Source organism: Rhamphochromis sp. 'chilingali', assembly GCF_963969265.1.
Source record: "Rhamphochromis sp. 'chilingali' genome assembly, chromosome: 7".
NCBI classification, from domain to species: Eukaryota; Metazoa; Chordata; class Actinopteri; order Cichliformes; family Cichlidae; genus Rhamphochromis; species Rhamphochromis sp. 'chilingali'.
In genome coordinates, this window is record NC_137934.1 from 26,715,813 (window position 1) to 26,731,882 (window position 16,070).

At 40.2% G+C, this 16,070-nt stretch overlaps 2 protein-coding genes across 7 annotated transcripts in view; one reads left to right on the forward strand and one right to left on the reverse strand.

Moving 5' to 3' along the window:
• The window catches only part of mast2 (microtubule associated serine/threonine kinase 2), a 145,490-nt gene that overhangs the window by 55,475 nt on the left and 73,945 nt on the right, over window positions 1-16,070 (forward strand). The window lies entirely within an intron of this gene.
• On the reverse strand, window positions 426-12,392 carry LOC308399777 (uncharacterized protein; the record flags this gene model as incomplete). The annotated part of the gene is made up of 3 exons (XM_080887212.1): window positions 11,917-12,392; window positions 11,602-11,722; window positions 426-516 (listed from the first exon to the last, which is right to left on the reverse strand). The coding sequence occupies exons 1-3, from the start codon at window positions 12,143-12,145 to the stop codon at window positions 426-428; spliced, it is 441 nt and encodes a 146-aa protein (XP_080743338.1). The 5' UTR covers window positions 12,146-12,392.

The following is a 16,070-nucleotide window of genomic DNA, read 5'->3' on the forward strand; positions in this document are numbered from 1 at the left end:
CAGTCGTGCTAGTTCCAAAACTCGTATCGGGAATTCTAAAATGTGACTTTAAATTAACCTTGATAGCTGCTTCCGGAACCTCCGGAGTTAAATGCCATGATGGTCATTAGCTAATGGGGCTATGTGCCAAGTAAGAAAAAGATTGCTTTAAAACTTAAAAATTCATATGTTAGTTTCTGTTATAAGATGTTTCTGGGAAAAAAGATTATTGAATTGGACGACATGATGGGACTTTTTCCCCCCACATAATGTCAAAACAACACAAAACAACCTATATATATATATATACAGAAACATATTAATTAATTACTTAAAATTAATTTAAAATCACAATTAACTTAAAGTTAGTAAGAATCTAAGATTATCAACCTTCTGTCTACATTGTAATGCAGTCTATTGTGTTGCATATAGTCTGTTCCTTACCTTCATTGTTCATCAACCACTGTGGTTTTCTCGCCTTTACCGTTCTCCTCCTCCTCCTCCTCCATGCCCTTCATCTTCCTTTTATCTGTCGTCCTGCGGGCATACACCTCTCAACATGATAAAAGCCAATGCCTGGAGGGTGGCAAGCCTGCTGCCATTCTGGTGTTGAAGTGCAACGACGGCACAGGGAGACAAGTGGGTGGGGGGGGGAAGAAATTGAAAGAGATGTAGAGCACTGTTTGACTTATTGTCTCATCCACAATCTCAGTTATGGAAGAGAAGGGAGCACAGTTCCATTTCTTTTGTTTGTGTCTAGAAAAAAAACATCAGACATGCTAAACTCTTAATATTTGAACAAAAGTGATTGGGTGTCAGGCACTTTGGGTCTCTCACCTCCCTAGCGGAGTGTGACTCATTAGCTGTCTGGCTTTTCTTTTCCCAACTTTACTAAAGTGAGGTTGTGTTTTATCCAACACTAAACTGCAATCTGTGCCGATCATTATATGTAAGCCATGGAATTTGCTGTGCAGTATAGCAGAGGAATTCTGTTTCAGATGAAACATTATCACATTATTTGGGTAGATTTTATTTAAAGTATTCCTTATTTGCCACAGTAACAAACTAATAAAGGTTATCTTATCTTAACCTCTTAGCACAGCTTGAACATTTCATTTATATTAATAACATGTTCATACGATTTTAGGTGCACTAGTGTCCTTTCTTTAAGGCATGTTTGACCTGTATTGGTGCTCCGTCTCAGTTGGTTATGCTGCCATTTTAACCTTCGTGAATTTTCTTTTTGCAAAGTAGTTTTTTTCCCCCTTCTCATATTTGTTTATGTAACCTCTGTGTTTTAGAATGCACCACAAATCTGGTATTTAATTACCCATGGCACATTGTGTCAGGCCAGCAGAAATACCCTGTTAGTCCCTGGGGTTGTGAGAGCAGATGGTGTTTGTGGACAATCAGCTGTTATTCCAACAGCTGATGCAGTTGTAATGATACCAGAAGGTCGACAGGGAAATTATTCCCAGACTTAGATATCTGGTGTGGAAGTTTCTCATCGCTGTCTTAATCAGATGTCTCCTTCTTGTCAAGTGTGGGTGGATTCAGATTTCAGCACACAGAGGCTTCTTGTCAGAAAATAATGTTGAATGCAAGGATTTGTGTACATGGGTGGTTAGGGAATGTGAATAGGTGGAAGCTTGTGGCATTGTTGAAGCTTTTTCTGTCTGAATTCCAGTCAGAAAGCTGTCACGTTCTCTTATATCTGCCAACCTCTGCTGTTTATTATAATCCTGTGTGCAGACGTAATACAGGAAAGCCTGAACAGACACAGACATACAACAAAAGGCCACACTGCCTCTGTCTAGACTCAAACTCACAGCCTTGGACTTGATTAGCATCTGAACATAAAAGGCATGTATCGCAAACACAGACACACATCAGCTCTTCTCCTACAAGAAATGCTACACTAATGTCTCTTTTGTTGACACTTCAAGGACACTGACTGACTTGTAGAGTGTGATAAACTGACAGGGACAGAACAAACACACAGTGCTTAAATAAGTCCAGCATCAGTCATCAAACCCATTCACTGTCACTTACATGTCAGATTGATCCATCCGAGGAACATCAGACTTCCTGAAGGAACAATGCAGAGCACTTTTCCATCTGGAGATGGGTCTTTATCAAGACGCTTCTGTAAAGAGTTTACCCCTTATTCCATCCATTCATCCATCCATCCATCCCCACCTCCATCCCTCTGAGCTGCTTTTCTAGCTCAGGTTCACACTGAGGCTGGCACCTATTGTATCTATAATTTTAGTAATTAAATAATTAAATATCAATATTTAGTATTTATCAGTGTTTTTAAAGACATCTAATTATATACGATAAATTACTTGAAGTACTGCACATGGCTATATTACTGTACTACCATGAGACACATAGATAGCAGTTTTAATACTGACATTTCTATCAAATTTATACATAGTAGCTTTAATGTGTTGAATATGGCTCAGAGTTTACAGTTTGAGGCTACTTTGCGTCATGGAAAAATAAAAGCCCACTAATGAGGCACTGGGAGTACACATCAGCCCCAGCATCTGGATGTGAGAGCACACATTTCAAATATATACAAATAAAGAGTCGTAGGTATTTAGTATGTTTTGCTAACCCTCTGCTGAAGGTTTTGGGTTTTTTTCTTTTTCCTCTGTTATATTTTGATGAGAAGAAGCACCACTGCATTGCATTCTTTTCCTTCAAACATGCATATATCTGAATACTTGGAAATGGTAAGAGAAAGAGAATGAGCTCTGGCTTTGGACATTACTGCTAGTTGAGCAAACAGCTCATATAAATATAGCTTGAGACCACCGGGATCCTTTACCAAACTGAAGTGCTCTTTAGGAGATTCTGGGTCCTCTAGCACAAAAAAGTACAAGTTTGTAATAAGTGTGTTTGCATACAAATACCTTATACAGCATCCTCAGATGTGATATATGTATGCACATGTAGGCATCATATCCTGGTAGTTAGTCATTAAAAATGCAAAATACAGTTTTAAAACAATGTTGTCTTCTGGTTGCCAGCCTATGGACTGAGTTTTATTAGAAGTACAGTCCAAGACTGGTAGGCTAATTGCACTCAGCATCATCAGCATCCATTACTTACAAGTTGCAACAAAAGCTCAGTTTCTAGCACAACACAGACTCCAAAATTGGCTCGTTATAATGCTGATGAAGCAAAAAGTAATGTGGTTTCATATAGAATTTTGTTAGTGACTTTCATATACTGTTCTTGCACAGCGTGCATGACATGCTTGCTATATTGTATGCCGTACATACAATATAGCAATAAAACAGTGCAGGGCAGTGTGACATGACACCATGACTATGGTCAACGTCATTAATCATAGCCATTAAAAACAACTGGGGTTTTTTGAAGCTTCTTTAAATTTCATTCTTACTCTCCAAACTAAACCCAAAGTGAGTTCATGATTTAGCCCATAGGGTAACTGTTAGGTTAGGGTAACTGCATATATATGGGTGAATAGCCATGTTTCTGATGTTCCAGATAAACGCTATGTTGGGAATATGATTAAAATCAGAAGCGTTCATGTACAAATACTAAGTTTTGAGCTCCCTGTATGAACTGGACTTTTTCTTAAACTTTTAGATGTGTTGTGTAGCTGAATATATAGCAGCCATGTGTTATACTTTAAGAGCCCGTTTGGGGATCAGGGCTTGTATAAATGTTCATTGAGCAGATATTGTAACACCATATTCAGCCCCAAGAACAGGTTAAACTGAGCTTAGTAGCCTTAGCTGGACTTTGACAGTTGGCTGGGTCTCTTGTTGTTTGTTCTGGAAGAAGAAGAGGATGGAATGAGGGAAAGCAGGAAGGAGAAGCTGAAACTATGAACACAAATTCTATTGTTTGTTTTTGATACCTACAAGCAAGATTTTTTATTTTTTGTTCTCTAAATCTCCCTTCTTCTGCTTTGCTTTCAGACTTTTTTAAGTCTTTGTTTTGTAAGTGGCACTTTGTTCCTTTTTACAAATTGAAAGAAACAAAAAATAATAGATATAAGTCACCCTCGGTCTGGAGATCTGGAGCATAGATGCTTTTGAGAAAGGTGGGGAATCTACTTGGGAGGAACTTGTTAATGATCTAAAGGCAGTTGTGACCACAGTAACCACTGACGCACTATGCCTCAATAGACTGATACCTTGTGGCACCCACAAGGTCCCTGCACAAGAAGGCACATGTACAGGCCTGTCTTATGTTGACAATGAATATATTAATTATTTATAAAAGAGTTGGGAGAAAGTAATGTGGTCAGACGAAAACAAAATCAAGTTCCTTATCATTACTCAACTTGCCATGTTTGGAGGAAGAAAATTGCTGTATGTGAACCAAAGAGCTTTGAGATTGTTTACCTACTGAAAAGCAGGACAACGTCACCACGTTGAGGGGCCAAGCGATGGAGCCCTATACTGTAAAATCTTGGATGAAAACCTCTTTCCCTCAGCCAGAAAACTAACCATGGGTCACATATGGGTCTTCCAGCATGATAATGACCCAAGACATACCATCAAGGCTACAAAGGAATGACTAAAGAAGAAGCACATTAAGGCCTTGCAATAGCCTAACTTTTAGCTGACCTACTAGTCTCCTGTAGAAAATCTGTGGAGTAAGCTGAAGCTTCATGTTGCCAAATGGTAGTTTGTAAAGTTCTCTGCAAAGTTCTAAGTCAGGGGTGTCGAACGCCAGGCCTCGAGGGCCGGTGTCCTGCAGGTTTTAGATAATACCCTGGGTCAACACACCTGAATCAAATGATTAGTTCATTACCAGGCTTCTGGAGAACATCAAGACGTGTTGAGGAGGTCATTTAGCCATTTAAATCAGCTGTGTTGGATCAAGGACACATCTAAAACCTGCAGGACACCGGCCCTCGAGGCCTGGAGTTCGACACCTGTGTTCTAAGTCATGATTTTCTTGGAAATTCAGGAGGGGATCAAATCATTATTTCTCCCACTGAATATGAACAAAATGCTGATTGTATAGACCTCATCTCATCTGCCTACACATATGTAAACCCTGAAGCACTCCCCTTTCTCCTCCTCCGACTCGTTGAGTCAATCTACATGGCTGCATTTAGCCAGCAGGCAGTAAACTTCAAGGAGTGTGAAATTGAATGTCTAGACACCACACTGTTCCTGCTTGTAAGACACAGCATCAGTTCCATTGCCTTAGGACGGTTTCTTTTCTTACACGAAATACTGAGCAACATTCAGACTTTGTGTGGCATGTAGAAAACAATAAACATTTATTTACATTTTGATTTATAAGAAACTTACACCTTCAGACAAACTTCTTTAAAGTGGTCTTTTTAACATTGGGCTCTTCCTCCTTAATTGCCTTTAGCTATACCTAATATTTTTCTAATTCCTTCACAGATCATTGGGTTTTCCTGGAAAACCCCTGGGTATGAAACGCATCAGATCTCAATGGGGAAAAATCATGCTGGATATCTATACTGATATACTATACTGGGTAATGTGTTAGGAACAAGAAAATAAATATTATCAACCTAAAGAGGGCTGAATTCAAAGACACCCTAGAAGAAAATAATATGGCAGGGTAGTCCGGGCTCCATGGTGCCAGGCAGTGAGCACAGGGCTGACTAGACATCAGTCCACCCTCATGAAGTGTGTTTCTGATTGTTTGGTCAGAGATTTACACCTGCTGTAGGTCATTTTGTTGGGCTGTGGTAGTGCTCATCCTTTTCCTCCTTGCACTGGTATCTTGCAGAGGCAGATACCAGTCCTGATAGTTTAAGGACCTGCCACAACCCTGTCCAGCTCTCCTATAGTAACTAAAAGTCTCCTGGAACCTCCTCCATGCAGGAGACGCAACAATCCTTCTGGAAATACCACATATTGATGTGCCATCCTGGAGAAGTTGGACTGTCTATGCAACCTAAGTAGGGCACAGATATCACCTCATGCTAGCAGTAGTGAAACTAATGTTATGGCTGTAGCTCAGGAGGTAAGGTAGGAGGTAGGGCAGCTCAGCTACTAATTGCAAGGTTGGTGGTTCGATCTCTTGGTGCTCTAGTCTGCATTCCAGATATCCTTTGGCAATATACTAACCTCAAGATGTTCTCTGATGCATCCATTGGAGTATGAATGTGTGTGATGTTAGATAGAAAGCACTCCCATAAGGAAAAAACAGCTAGCTATCTTAAGAATTATATGTATTTGTTCTGAAATCAAAGCTAGCTGCTTTTAGCTGCTTTGCTTAATTGGATTTATAGATTCATACTCCCAAATGAGGGGAATCTAACTGGTGATGATAATTACTGAAGTCCTTAGTGGCTGAGTGCTCTCAAGTGTGCACTGATATTTGCTCATTCTTCAACCCCAATACTTATGCTTTCTTTACACCCTGACCCCTCACACACTGTAAGCAGATCAGCTGTAACAATGAGGACGACCTGTGAGCGGGGTTGCCAGAGAGCATATTGGAGGAAGAGAAGGGGGATGGTGAGGCAGAGAAAGAATGCTCGTGCAGACAGATCACATGTCACTCTTTCTTATTTCTGGTTCCCCTCCTGGGAATCATTTCCCTCTTTAGCTGCCCATCAAACTGTTCTTTGTCTCACTTTTTCAGTCTCATCTCACTATCTAATCGTTAGTCTCTCTCCTTCTGTGCCACTCTGTTCATTGTCATTTTCTTCCATTTTAATGAATCCCATTAAAGTCTTCATCAGTTCATTTTTTGTCCCGCTCTCTTGCTTCAGAATTTCATCATCCACCTTTTTGCACTTCCATCTCTTTGATCTGTCACTAGTCTTATTTGTTAGACTAGTGACTTATTTGTTGCGCCAAATCACAACAACTGTCGCCTCAAGGCGCTTTATATTGTAAGGTATATCCTACAATAATACATACAGAGAAAAACCCAATCATATGACCCCCCTGTGAGCAAGCACTTTGGCGACAGTGGGAAGGAAAAACTCCTTTTAACAGGAAGAAACCTCTGGCAGAACCAGGAAGAACTGTTTTGCGTGGTGCTTGGCATTTTATCTTATCATTGTGGTAAACAGCTGATTTGCCCTCTGGCCTGCAGTGCTTTTTAAAAATTCTTTATTTAGTGGAGACTCAAACAAAATTCTGTTGTGTATTCTAATTTTGCCAACACTGAAGTAACTTAAGGAGGACTTCTGTTGAACATGAAAGCAAATGGAGAACGTGACACATTTAGGGGTGTGATGAATACCGAAATGAAAGAAATTTAGCTTTGTAAAAAAACAAAGACAAATATGTAGCGATGTTCTTCCGAAATTTTTCTTTGACACATAAAGACAAACCTGACATGTTTTCTGGTAAGTGTTGAGGTTATTGTGTTACTAACGTTGTATTTGTGGCTTTTGCGGTGTGAGTTGGTGCCTTGGCTCTGTTACCCTCAGTGCAGGTGTTGTATTTTATGAAAATGTAATAATTTAGAGCTTGAAAAACAGTTTCAGCCTGTACCATGGGTGTTGATCTGGTTGTGACAGCAGAGTGTTACTCTTCGTATATATATTGTATGATAGGCAAGAGTGAGTTTGCAGCAGAAAGACATAAATTGAAGTAGTTTTCAGCCAAATGAAGATGAAATTGCAGGCTGAGCAGCAGAGCACACTTGTCCAGGTTCTTCATAATAAAGTGAAACTGTAGACGTGAGCGAGGCCAGATCAGAGGGATGACAAGAGTAACAGACACAAGGTACATATGGAACACTTTATTTGTGTAACATGCGCTTGAGCACAGCCTGCTGCTTTAATGTATTCATACAAAGCAGAGAGAGGTTCGCACCAACATCATCTGAGTGCCCTGCTCAAATCTGGGTCACACACATCATAGCGAGGCAGCCTCACCTCCTTTTCAAAAACCACTTTTCACATTTTTGTGAAGCTGCTGCCTCCGTGCGCGTGGCTATGTCGGTTCTGTTATCACAAACAAGCTGCTGAGCTGCGTCAGATCGTGTGTGCATGCAGGAGAAGACAGAGGTAAAATCTCACCTATGTCAGTCAGGAAGAATTCCCATTACGCCGAGTCAACATCTGGACCTGTAGTGTCCAAACTGCCTGCAGGAAGAGACGCTCATCCAAGTCATCAATTTAAAAACATGTTCACGAGAAAGCTTTTAATGAGCTGCTTTGATTATATAGGTAACCCAGTGAGATGATCTATGCATGCCAACAAGTCTTTGATTTTTTTATGTATCGTATACAATCTGGGCTTTATCTGCCTAAAATGGGGTGTAGGCTGGATAACTGTGTAAGAAAAAGACCTCTACTTGCTGTAAATAAAGCTTCAAGAGCTTTATAATGGCTTCTGCTTTATAATTTCATTATAATCAAAAGGTTTTATCAAACCATGTCACATACTGTTATAGATTGTTGGTTTAGGTCAAAGCCTTTATCTTTCTTTTTTCCCCTGTAAAAACAGATGTGGATAAGAAAACTTGAGGCCTACATACTTTGACGTCCTGTTAAGCATATGTCCATGTTTCTGTCTTTTTCTTTCTCTCGCACAGACACACAAACACACACTCTCAAATTCTGTGAATGCTGAATACGCAGTCCCAGTGCGGAGCAGCTCAGCTCAGCATGTTGAAACAGACACCAGACATCTCTTTGTTTTAATTGTTGTAGGGAAGCTTGTTTCCCATCCACCTGCCAATCTCTCTCTCTCTCTCATTCTCTCACTCTTTTTCTCTTTCTTTTTCAGGCATAGACACACACACACACACACACACACACACACACACACACACACACACACACACACACACATATGCACGCAACCCTTCCTCTCCCCTCCACTCTGCCACTCCCACTCTGTATTATCTGCAGATAAAAACCCTTCCAGTGAAGCATTGCAGATTCTATTTAAATGTGTAAATTCCAATTAGGATTAGCTTGTTTTCACTCCTGGTTCTGATAGTGACTTTAGCATCTCGCTGGAGGAAGCGAGCCAGATACGCGCTTTCTCTGTGTGTGTGTGTGTGTGTGTGTGTGTGTGTGTGTGTGTGTTGGTAGGTGCGTGATGTTGTTCGTGGATAAAAATAATTAGCAGTTTGTCTTCTCTGTGCAGGGGACAAGTACCAACATGCTTTCTAGATAACTGTACACTTCTGGACATCCGTTTGAGAGACCCCACAGCTGCATGAAGGCACATCCAGCAGTGTCACAGGAAGTGTGGAGAGCAATCTGATGAATGAATGGTGCAGCTGTAAGGAAACAGTAGCTGTAGAAATAGACGAGTTGATGTCCACTCGAATGCCAAATTAGAGCAGACAATAAATACCCTTGCTGTTCTTCTTCTTGGACATAATTTCTACTGTAATTTGGTTCTTGTTAATGAAGAGGCATCAGCCCTCTCTCTCATGTACCAGCCTGATGTAAGATATAGATGTGTAATAGTACAGAAATTCATGGTCCATGAATGCAGCAGTTACTTAAAAAAACAAACAAAAAAAATATGGCCATAATTTTTAGTGTGACAGCTAAAGCACGTCAATCATTCTGACATAAATGAAATAAATGTAGTAAAATATGGTTAGACAAGTGAAGTAGAAGCTGTTAGAAAAGCTTCAACTTAAATAAACAGACAAAGCTTTTGCTGTCTTGCGGGTTTGAATCTCCTAGCTTTGCAGCTTTAAGAATACACATAAGACACAATTGCTGCATTTAAAAAAAAAAAAAGAAAAGAAAAGAAAAAAAAGCAGTGTCCTCTGCTTTTTGGGAAACATCATCCATCTCCAGATTTGGTGGGGAACCATTTAGTGTGTCAATATATTGATGTTTAAGAATTAAAAAAGCATGGAAAACCCTGTAGCTTTTGAGGCTAACTCTGCTAGCATGTTATAGCTTACGTTGCACAGCCAAACCGTTGCAGGTAGATGTAGTATTGTCTATTTTTTCAGGAGCACTTGAATATCAACATAAATAGTCCTTTGACAGTTTGGTTCTCAGGACATGCTGACCATAAGATTTTGTACTGAACTCACTGTGCTATACTGGACGGTCAGCGGTGAATGCCTTTAGCTCAGTCTACACTACACTACACATATATACTAACGTTAGCTTTCTGCCATCTGCCCATGGCTAAACTATGAGTGAAACTTGTTACAGATGCAGTATAAAATGGAGCACCTTAAAAATCCTCTGGAATTTAACCTTTTTGGGAGTTTTTTGCAACTTAACATTGTAGCACATTACAATCTTTTATACTTTGTATTGTTCATCTGATTAGCCACACGTTTTATTTAAAAATGCTCATTTGTTGCTAACTAAAAAAAAAAAAAAAATTGAAACAGTTGAAACTAACTGATGGAGGACATACAGTACTGAATACTGCTTTTAGAAAGTAGTGATTAGAAAGGTCCGCCGTCACATAAAGACTTTAACATTGGCTGGCCACAGCTGCGCTTTTAACTGAGAGGAGGCTGTAAAAGAAGAGTCCCACTTTGTATTCACTCAGTCATGTTAATCATTGAAAACACACGCACACATTTAAAATGTCTGTAATGACACATTAGTGCACAAACACAGTAATTGGGTTCATTAGCATTAGTGTTGGGAGAGTTATATCTGTTCATTTCGGAGATTAAAAGGCATCCTAAATGGATGTCATCCCCCTGGTGACACTTACACAGACACTTTGCTTTCTGAGGAAGGGAGACTAGTTGTATTAATGTGTCAGTGTGTGTGGCCCAGGTAAATTATAACGCTTTCCATGGTACCCACACAGCCCCCAGTTAGAGTCTTACTGGTCCCGACGGGCCTTTTTCTGGAGCTCAGAGTGTCTCCTGTTGGCTGTAAAGCAGCAGCAGAGCAATCATTAGGACTCTGCTCATGTCCTCAAAATGGACCACATCGTTAGCTCATTCACTTAGTGCAACTTTATGTTGCTACCACTAAATACTGTATTTCACCTTAAAAGTACATTTTCCTGCTCTGATTTCCTATCGTTTTTTTCCCCATATATTTTCGTATGCTGTGTTTTCATTCTAGTCTAGTGGATTGAGGAATTTCCCTGCGAATCTTGTTGACTGTGCCGAGGATGGTGGTTTTCCGTCCAAGAAGTTTTTGCGCAAGTGAAAGCGATGTGAAGAAATTGTCCGTGGTAACATTTCTGCCCTTGTCTAGGAATGGTTCCATCAGCCTCATTACTACATTTTCAGAAAGTCTCTCCCCAGTGGGACGATTGGGGTCCTTGCCAAGATATGGGAAGACATTGCAAATGTACTTGGATTTTAGGTCGCAGGCCACCCAAAACTTGATCCCAAACTTGTCCGGTTTACTTGCAATATACTGCAGGAAACAGCACCGAGTCTTTGATGGGAAAAGCTGTTCATCAACGGTGATATGTAGACCAGGGTTGTAGCACGTGATGCAGTTGGTGACAAATGATCCCCACACACTGGAAATTGCAGCGAACTTATCAGTCTTTGCTCGATCACTGCGGGTGGACTTGTCATCAAAGCGTAGGTGTTGCATGATGTCTTGGAAGCGGTTTCGTGCCATAGTTCCAATTATCTGTGGGCTTCAGGAAGCTCTGAAGGCGACTCGAGATACTTCTCCTGGCCTTAGCCGTTGGCTCTCCATCTGCAGCGTACGCTTCTATTGGGGTGAAAGGGAGACAGGTCCCCACATGTTCTTCATGCCACACTGTGCCATCTTTCGCTGTCTCAGTCCCCAAACAAGGTCTCTTTTTCGGTGGAGAAGCAGTCTCCTCATCTGCAGTGTGAACAAATTCAAATTGTGAGCAAAATGGGAAGGTCAAACAAAATCACAAATGCATGCATAGATACTAATTATAATTCCAGTATCTCCTCCTCTGTATCAGAATAATGTCTGAAATATCTTACTTACTAACTACATCCACTTACTTGTTTGAAATGAAAAAGGAAATAACATGAAATGAAACTAACCGGAAGACTGATCAGACAGCTCTGAGTCCGAATCCGGCTGAACTGCTAGGTCTTCTCCATCCGAGTCACAAGGGTCGACTTCCGTCAGGATCATTTCCAAGGCCTGCTGAGTGGTGAGTCTTCTCTGCATTTTCTTTCCTTGGAGAGGAGGTCCGTACACCAGAGGATTCTTCAGGGCGATGAATTTTCTTTCCTTGGAGAGGAGGTCCGGTTGCTCGATTTGCTCCATTGTGGCATCAATCAGACCACTGGTATAATGTTGAAATGTACTCACTCACTTTTTATTATTATTTGTAAATATGTGTACAAATGGTTGGTTTTTTTGTACTGTTTTTATCAATAAATCTCAGCAACAAAGGAAATACACCCATGTGTGTTGATTTCTCCCTAAGACGGCAAACTGAAACACTCCAAGTTGGTGACTTTTGGAGATTTATTTCCCTGGATGATTGAGAATGCATCAAGATGAAACACAAAAGGAAGTTCACAGCTTTTAGCAGCTCCCCCACCCCCTCAATCACACACCCCCACTCCCCTCCCTCCAGAATTCCTACTTAACAGCCTAATATACATATGAATGACTAGCCAATTTAGCTTCCACTTCCACCATTTGACTGCTCTCCGGGTTTTATAGGTAGAAAGGTAGAAGCCTGGGGATGCTAGTGTTAAAAGACAAAGAAAAAAATATTTAGTCAATAAGTGGCAAATGGATAGTCTGCCTTTATTTTGCTTTTTTTTTGTTTTGTTTAATAGATTTTTTTTTTAAATTTACCCATCAATCGTAATACCAGTGCAGAGTCCTGAAAAACATGACTTCCGCATTTTGCACTTCCGCATCCTTCCCAGAGTGATGACCTCATCGTTCTGTACCAGCACATGAGAAGAAAACAAATGTTACTGTAATTATCAGAGATTACTCAGCCAACTCAGCCTCAAGTCTTTAGACTTTAATTTGTGAAAATATGCCTTTGTAATGGTGCTGTATGTGGGATGACGTAATCGTTTACAAAGCCTTTCCTTGTCCGTGTCTGGTTACTGCTAAGATTGATTTGTAACAGCTGTTTTCTCAAACCAAGGCCAAACCAAGTTAGTCACCAGAAGCTGAGCTGGATTGATTACACAATAATAAAATTAGGCTGCAGTGAGGTGACTGGTGTGGCCAACGATGCATTTAAGTTATTAATGCTGTTAATAATAAATGAAGTAATTTATCAGATTTTGACCAACAGACAAGTGATGGAAACATGTAGCATGTTGTTATTGTAATGAACGCGTCTCAGCTCACCATGTTCGTGCTCATGTCATTACCAAATAGTTTAGGCATCCGAAAGTGGGCTGTACTCAGGCCAGCACGCAGAAGGATACTGTGATACTGATCATACAGTAGATATACTGATCACTGCAGCATGTTCCATATGAATAGCAGCATTTTTATATACAGTGTGTGATTGACTAGAGATGTCCTTCACATTCACAGGTCACATGTGTATTACTCAGTGGCTTTAAAGCTTGTTTTAAAGACCTCCACATTGGCAGGAGGATTAACTGTAGTTAGCTGAAGAGCTTCAATCATTTCTGTTGATGGACAAATGGTGTAACGGACTACTTAAAGTACTTGAAATTAAGTTTGTGATTGATGTTGATTTCATTTAAAAGCTTTTAAAGACAGTAGATGTAAAATGAAACATTCAGTTTTGGCATCTTTTATCTTTTGTTTTAGCACATTGAGAGTGTGACTTCTCTGCCCTGTCTGTACTCTCCTCTTCGACTGGACAATTTTCACATGAAATATCAAGTTGGTAAACATCAGCGTGTTTCTAAGCCTCGGCTCTGTGTCTTGTTTGTGCACTGTGTGCCATCGTGGAGTCTCTTTGTTGTCACTGTTTTGTCATCAATATTCACTGTGTTGATAATGAATTCTGGCTGCTGCTGCAGCTCTAATTGTCTCTGGTGGAGCTCAGCTCCCCTGCATCCTCCAGTTAATTGCATGTTTTTAGTTGAACTACAACATGTTATTATGATCAGGCCCTTGGGTGGCACAGTTGTGTGCATGCAGTGCACATAAATTGGTTAGATGCAGACATTTTGCACATAGTCTACGCGCACTGTAACACACACTCAGAAGAAAAGCTATTCTCATGGGACTCTTTGGTACTAAAGACCTGTTTCTTGAATAAATGCTGCTGCTTTTGTGTCTGGGTGAGTGTTTGTTATCAGAGCTTGCAAGTATGATGATACCACCGAGCTAGTGTTTTGATTCGTAAGAAAACATGAAAAATGTTTTGTTTGCTTGTTTCACAGTCACATTTTTATTTTCATGTTTCTCAGAATTGAAATTCTCTTTTACAAAGACACCTGATTTAAATCTGGCCAATCTAATGTTTAGTGGCATCTTCTTGTGCACCTCTGGACAGTTTTTAGTACAGATCCCTCGATAGAAGCCCTTTTATGACTTGATTTTGATCCTTGGAAGTGCTCTCTGTACAATTTGAGAGCAAATTTGAGAGCACACATTCAAAGAGTTAAGAATGGGACTGGTTTCAGCTGAATCAGCTCACTCACTGCTACAGTACAATCAGCAGGAGTGGTGCAGCAGAAAACAGCTGCCCAGTCCCATCTGACTGTGTGGTGATGGTCAGCCCTCCTGTCTATTAGGTGTTTGTTGGAGAATCTCGACTCTTTATCTCTCTCACCTGCTGACAGTGTGTCAGCTCAGCCCCAGTTGGCTGTAATGGGTTTGCTGTTGCTCCATTTCCTGAACTATCTATCACACACTTGGCAAATCACTATGAGGCTGCCATGAATACACCGATGATTGTTGACTACCACAGCTGTCTGGAATGGCAGAATCACAGACTACCAGTATGAGGTGCTTCTGGCACTAAGCTTTGCAAGTCCTAAGATGGGACCCAGATAGATTCATTAGTAAAATCAGTCAGTTAAAAATGTGTTTTACGGCTGACTCTGTGTTTGTCTCCTCTGAGTCTGCAATAATTAAATCAGAGCTCTGTGGGCCATGACTACATGTTTTAGTAATCTTCTTGTGGTTGAAGCACAAGAAAGTTGAAATGAAGTAGGCATTTGCTAACATATTGCTAAATGAAGCTGCAGAAGCTGTTGGGAACACAGAACCTTAGTGCTGGTGATACTGATATCATGTGAAAGTGGTGTAGATTCTTTATAGCCGCTTTCATTTCCTCTGTCATTTTAAATCACAAGTTGTGTTATTTGTGGAGATTATCATGCTAAAGTAAGTATACATAAACTTGTATTTTCTGCAAAAATGCAAACACATAAACTAATCCCACTGGCTTTTTTTTTATCAAGTGCCACGATCCGTAAGACTTTTGGGAAAATATTCTGTGTTCGGACAAGATAAAATCTGAACTATGTGGAAAGTTCCCACTACATGTGGCACAAAACGAACACAACATTTTATAAAAAGAACATCACCTTAACAGTTCTGTCACCCTTGTCAGGCTTCCCTCTGACTATTATTATTGATTATCATATATGAACAGCTGCAAAACACAGAAAACATACAATATAAAGCAATAAACCTTCAAACAAATGTTTCAGACGAACATCATTTCACATTACAGATCTCTGTGTAGGCGGATGGCTGATAAGAGCTTAAAGTACTTAAACACACAGACAGACCTCTTTTCCGTTTTCCTGTCGCTTTCCTCTCTGCTGTTAATGCAAACAGGAGAGTTAAAGTGAGGGGGTGAAGTACAAAACAGGTAGAGACTAATGTAATGGTAATAACATGAAGGTTGAGACGCTGAAGATGGATAACAAAGGTAGGGAAGAGTTTTTTAAGAATATGTAAATTTTATTTAATATTGTTTTTTGATTTTTTTCAGATTTTTGTTTGGTCAGAACCGATTAATCGGCCCCAATGAGACAACTGCATTCAGCAACAAGTGCGATCATAGATTAAAACATGCATCAATCCGGTTGTTCAGTGATGACGCGACGAATCCTACTTCCGGGCCTAAAGTACTCTGCGTTTAATATGGCTTTTGTGTTGTTAACATGTTTAATGTTATGTATTTTCTTCTATTTGATCTCAAAAAGCTCCTAAAACAGTCAGCGATCACTGTTGACCTCCCTCGGCTTTTATTACCGCTAATCATTTATTTAAGCTCAGT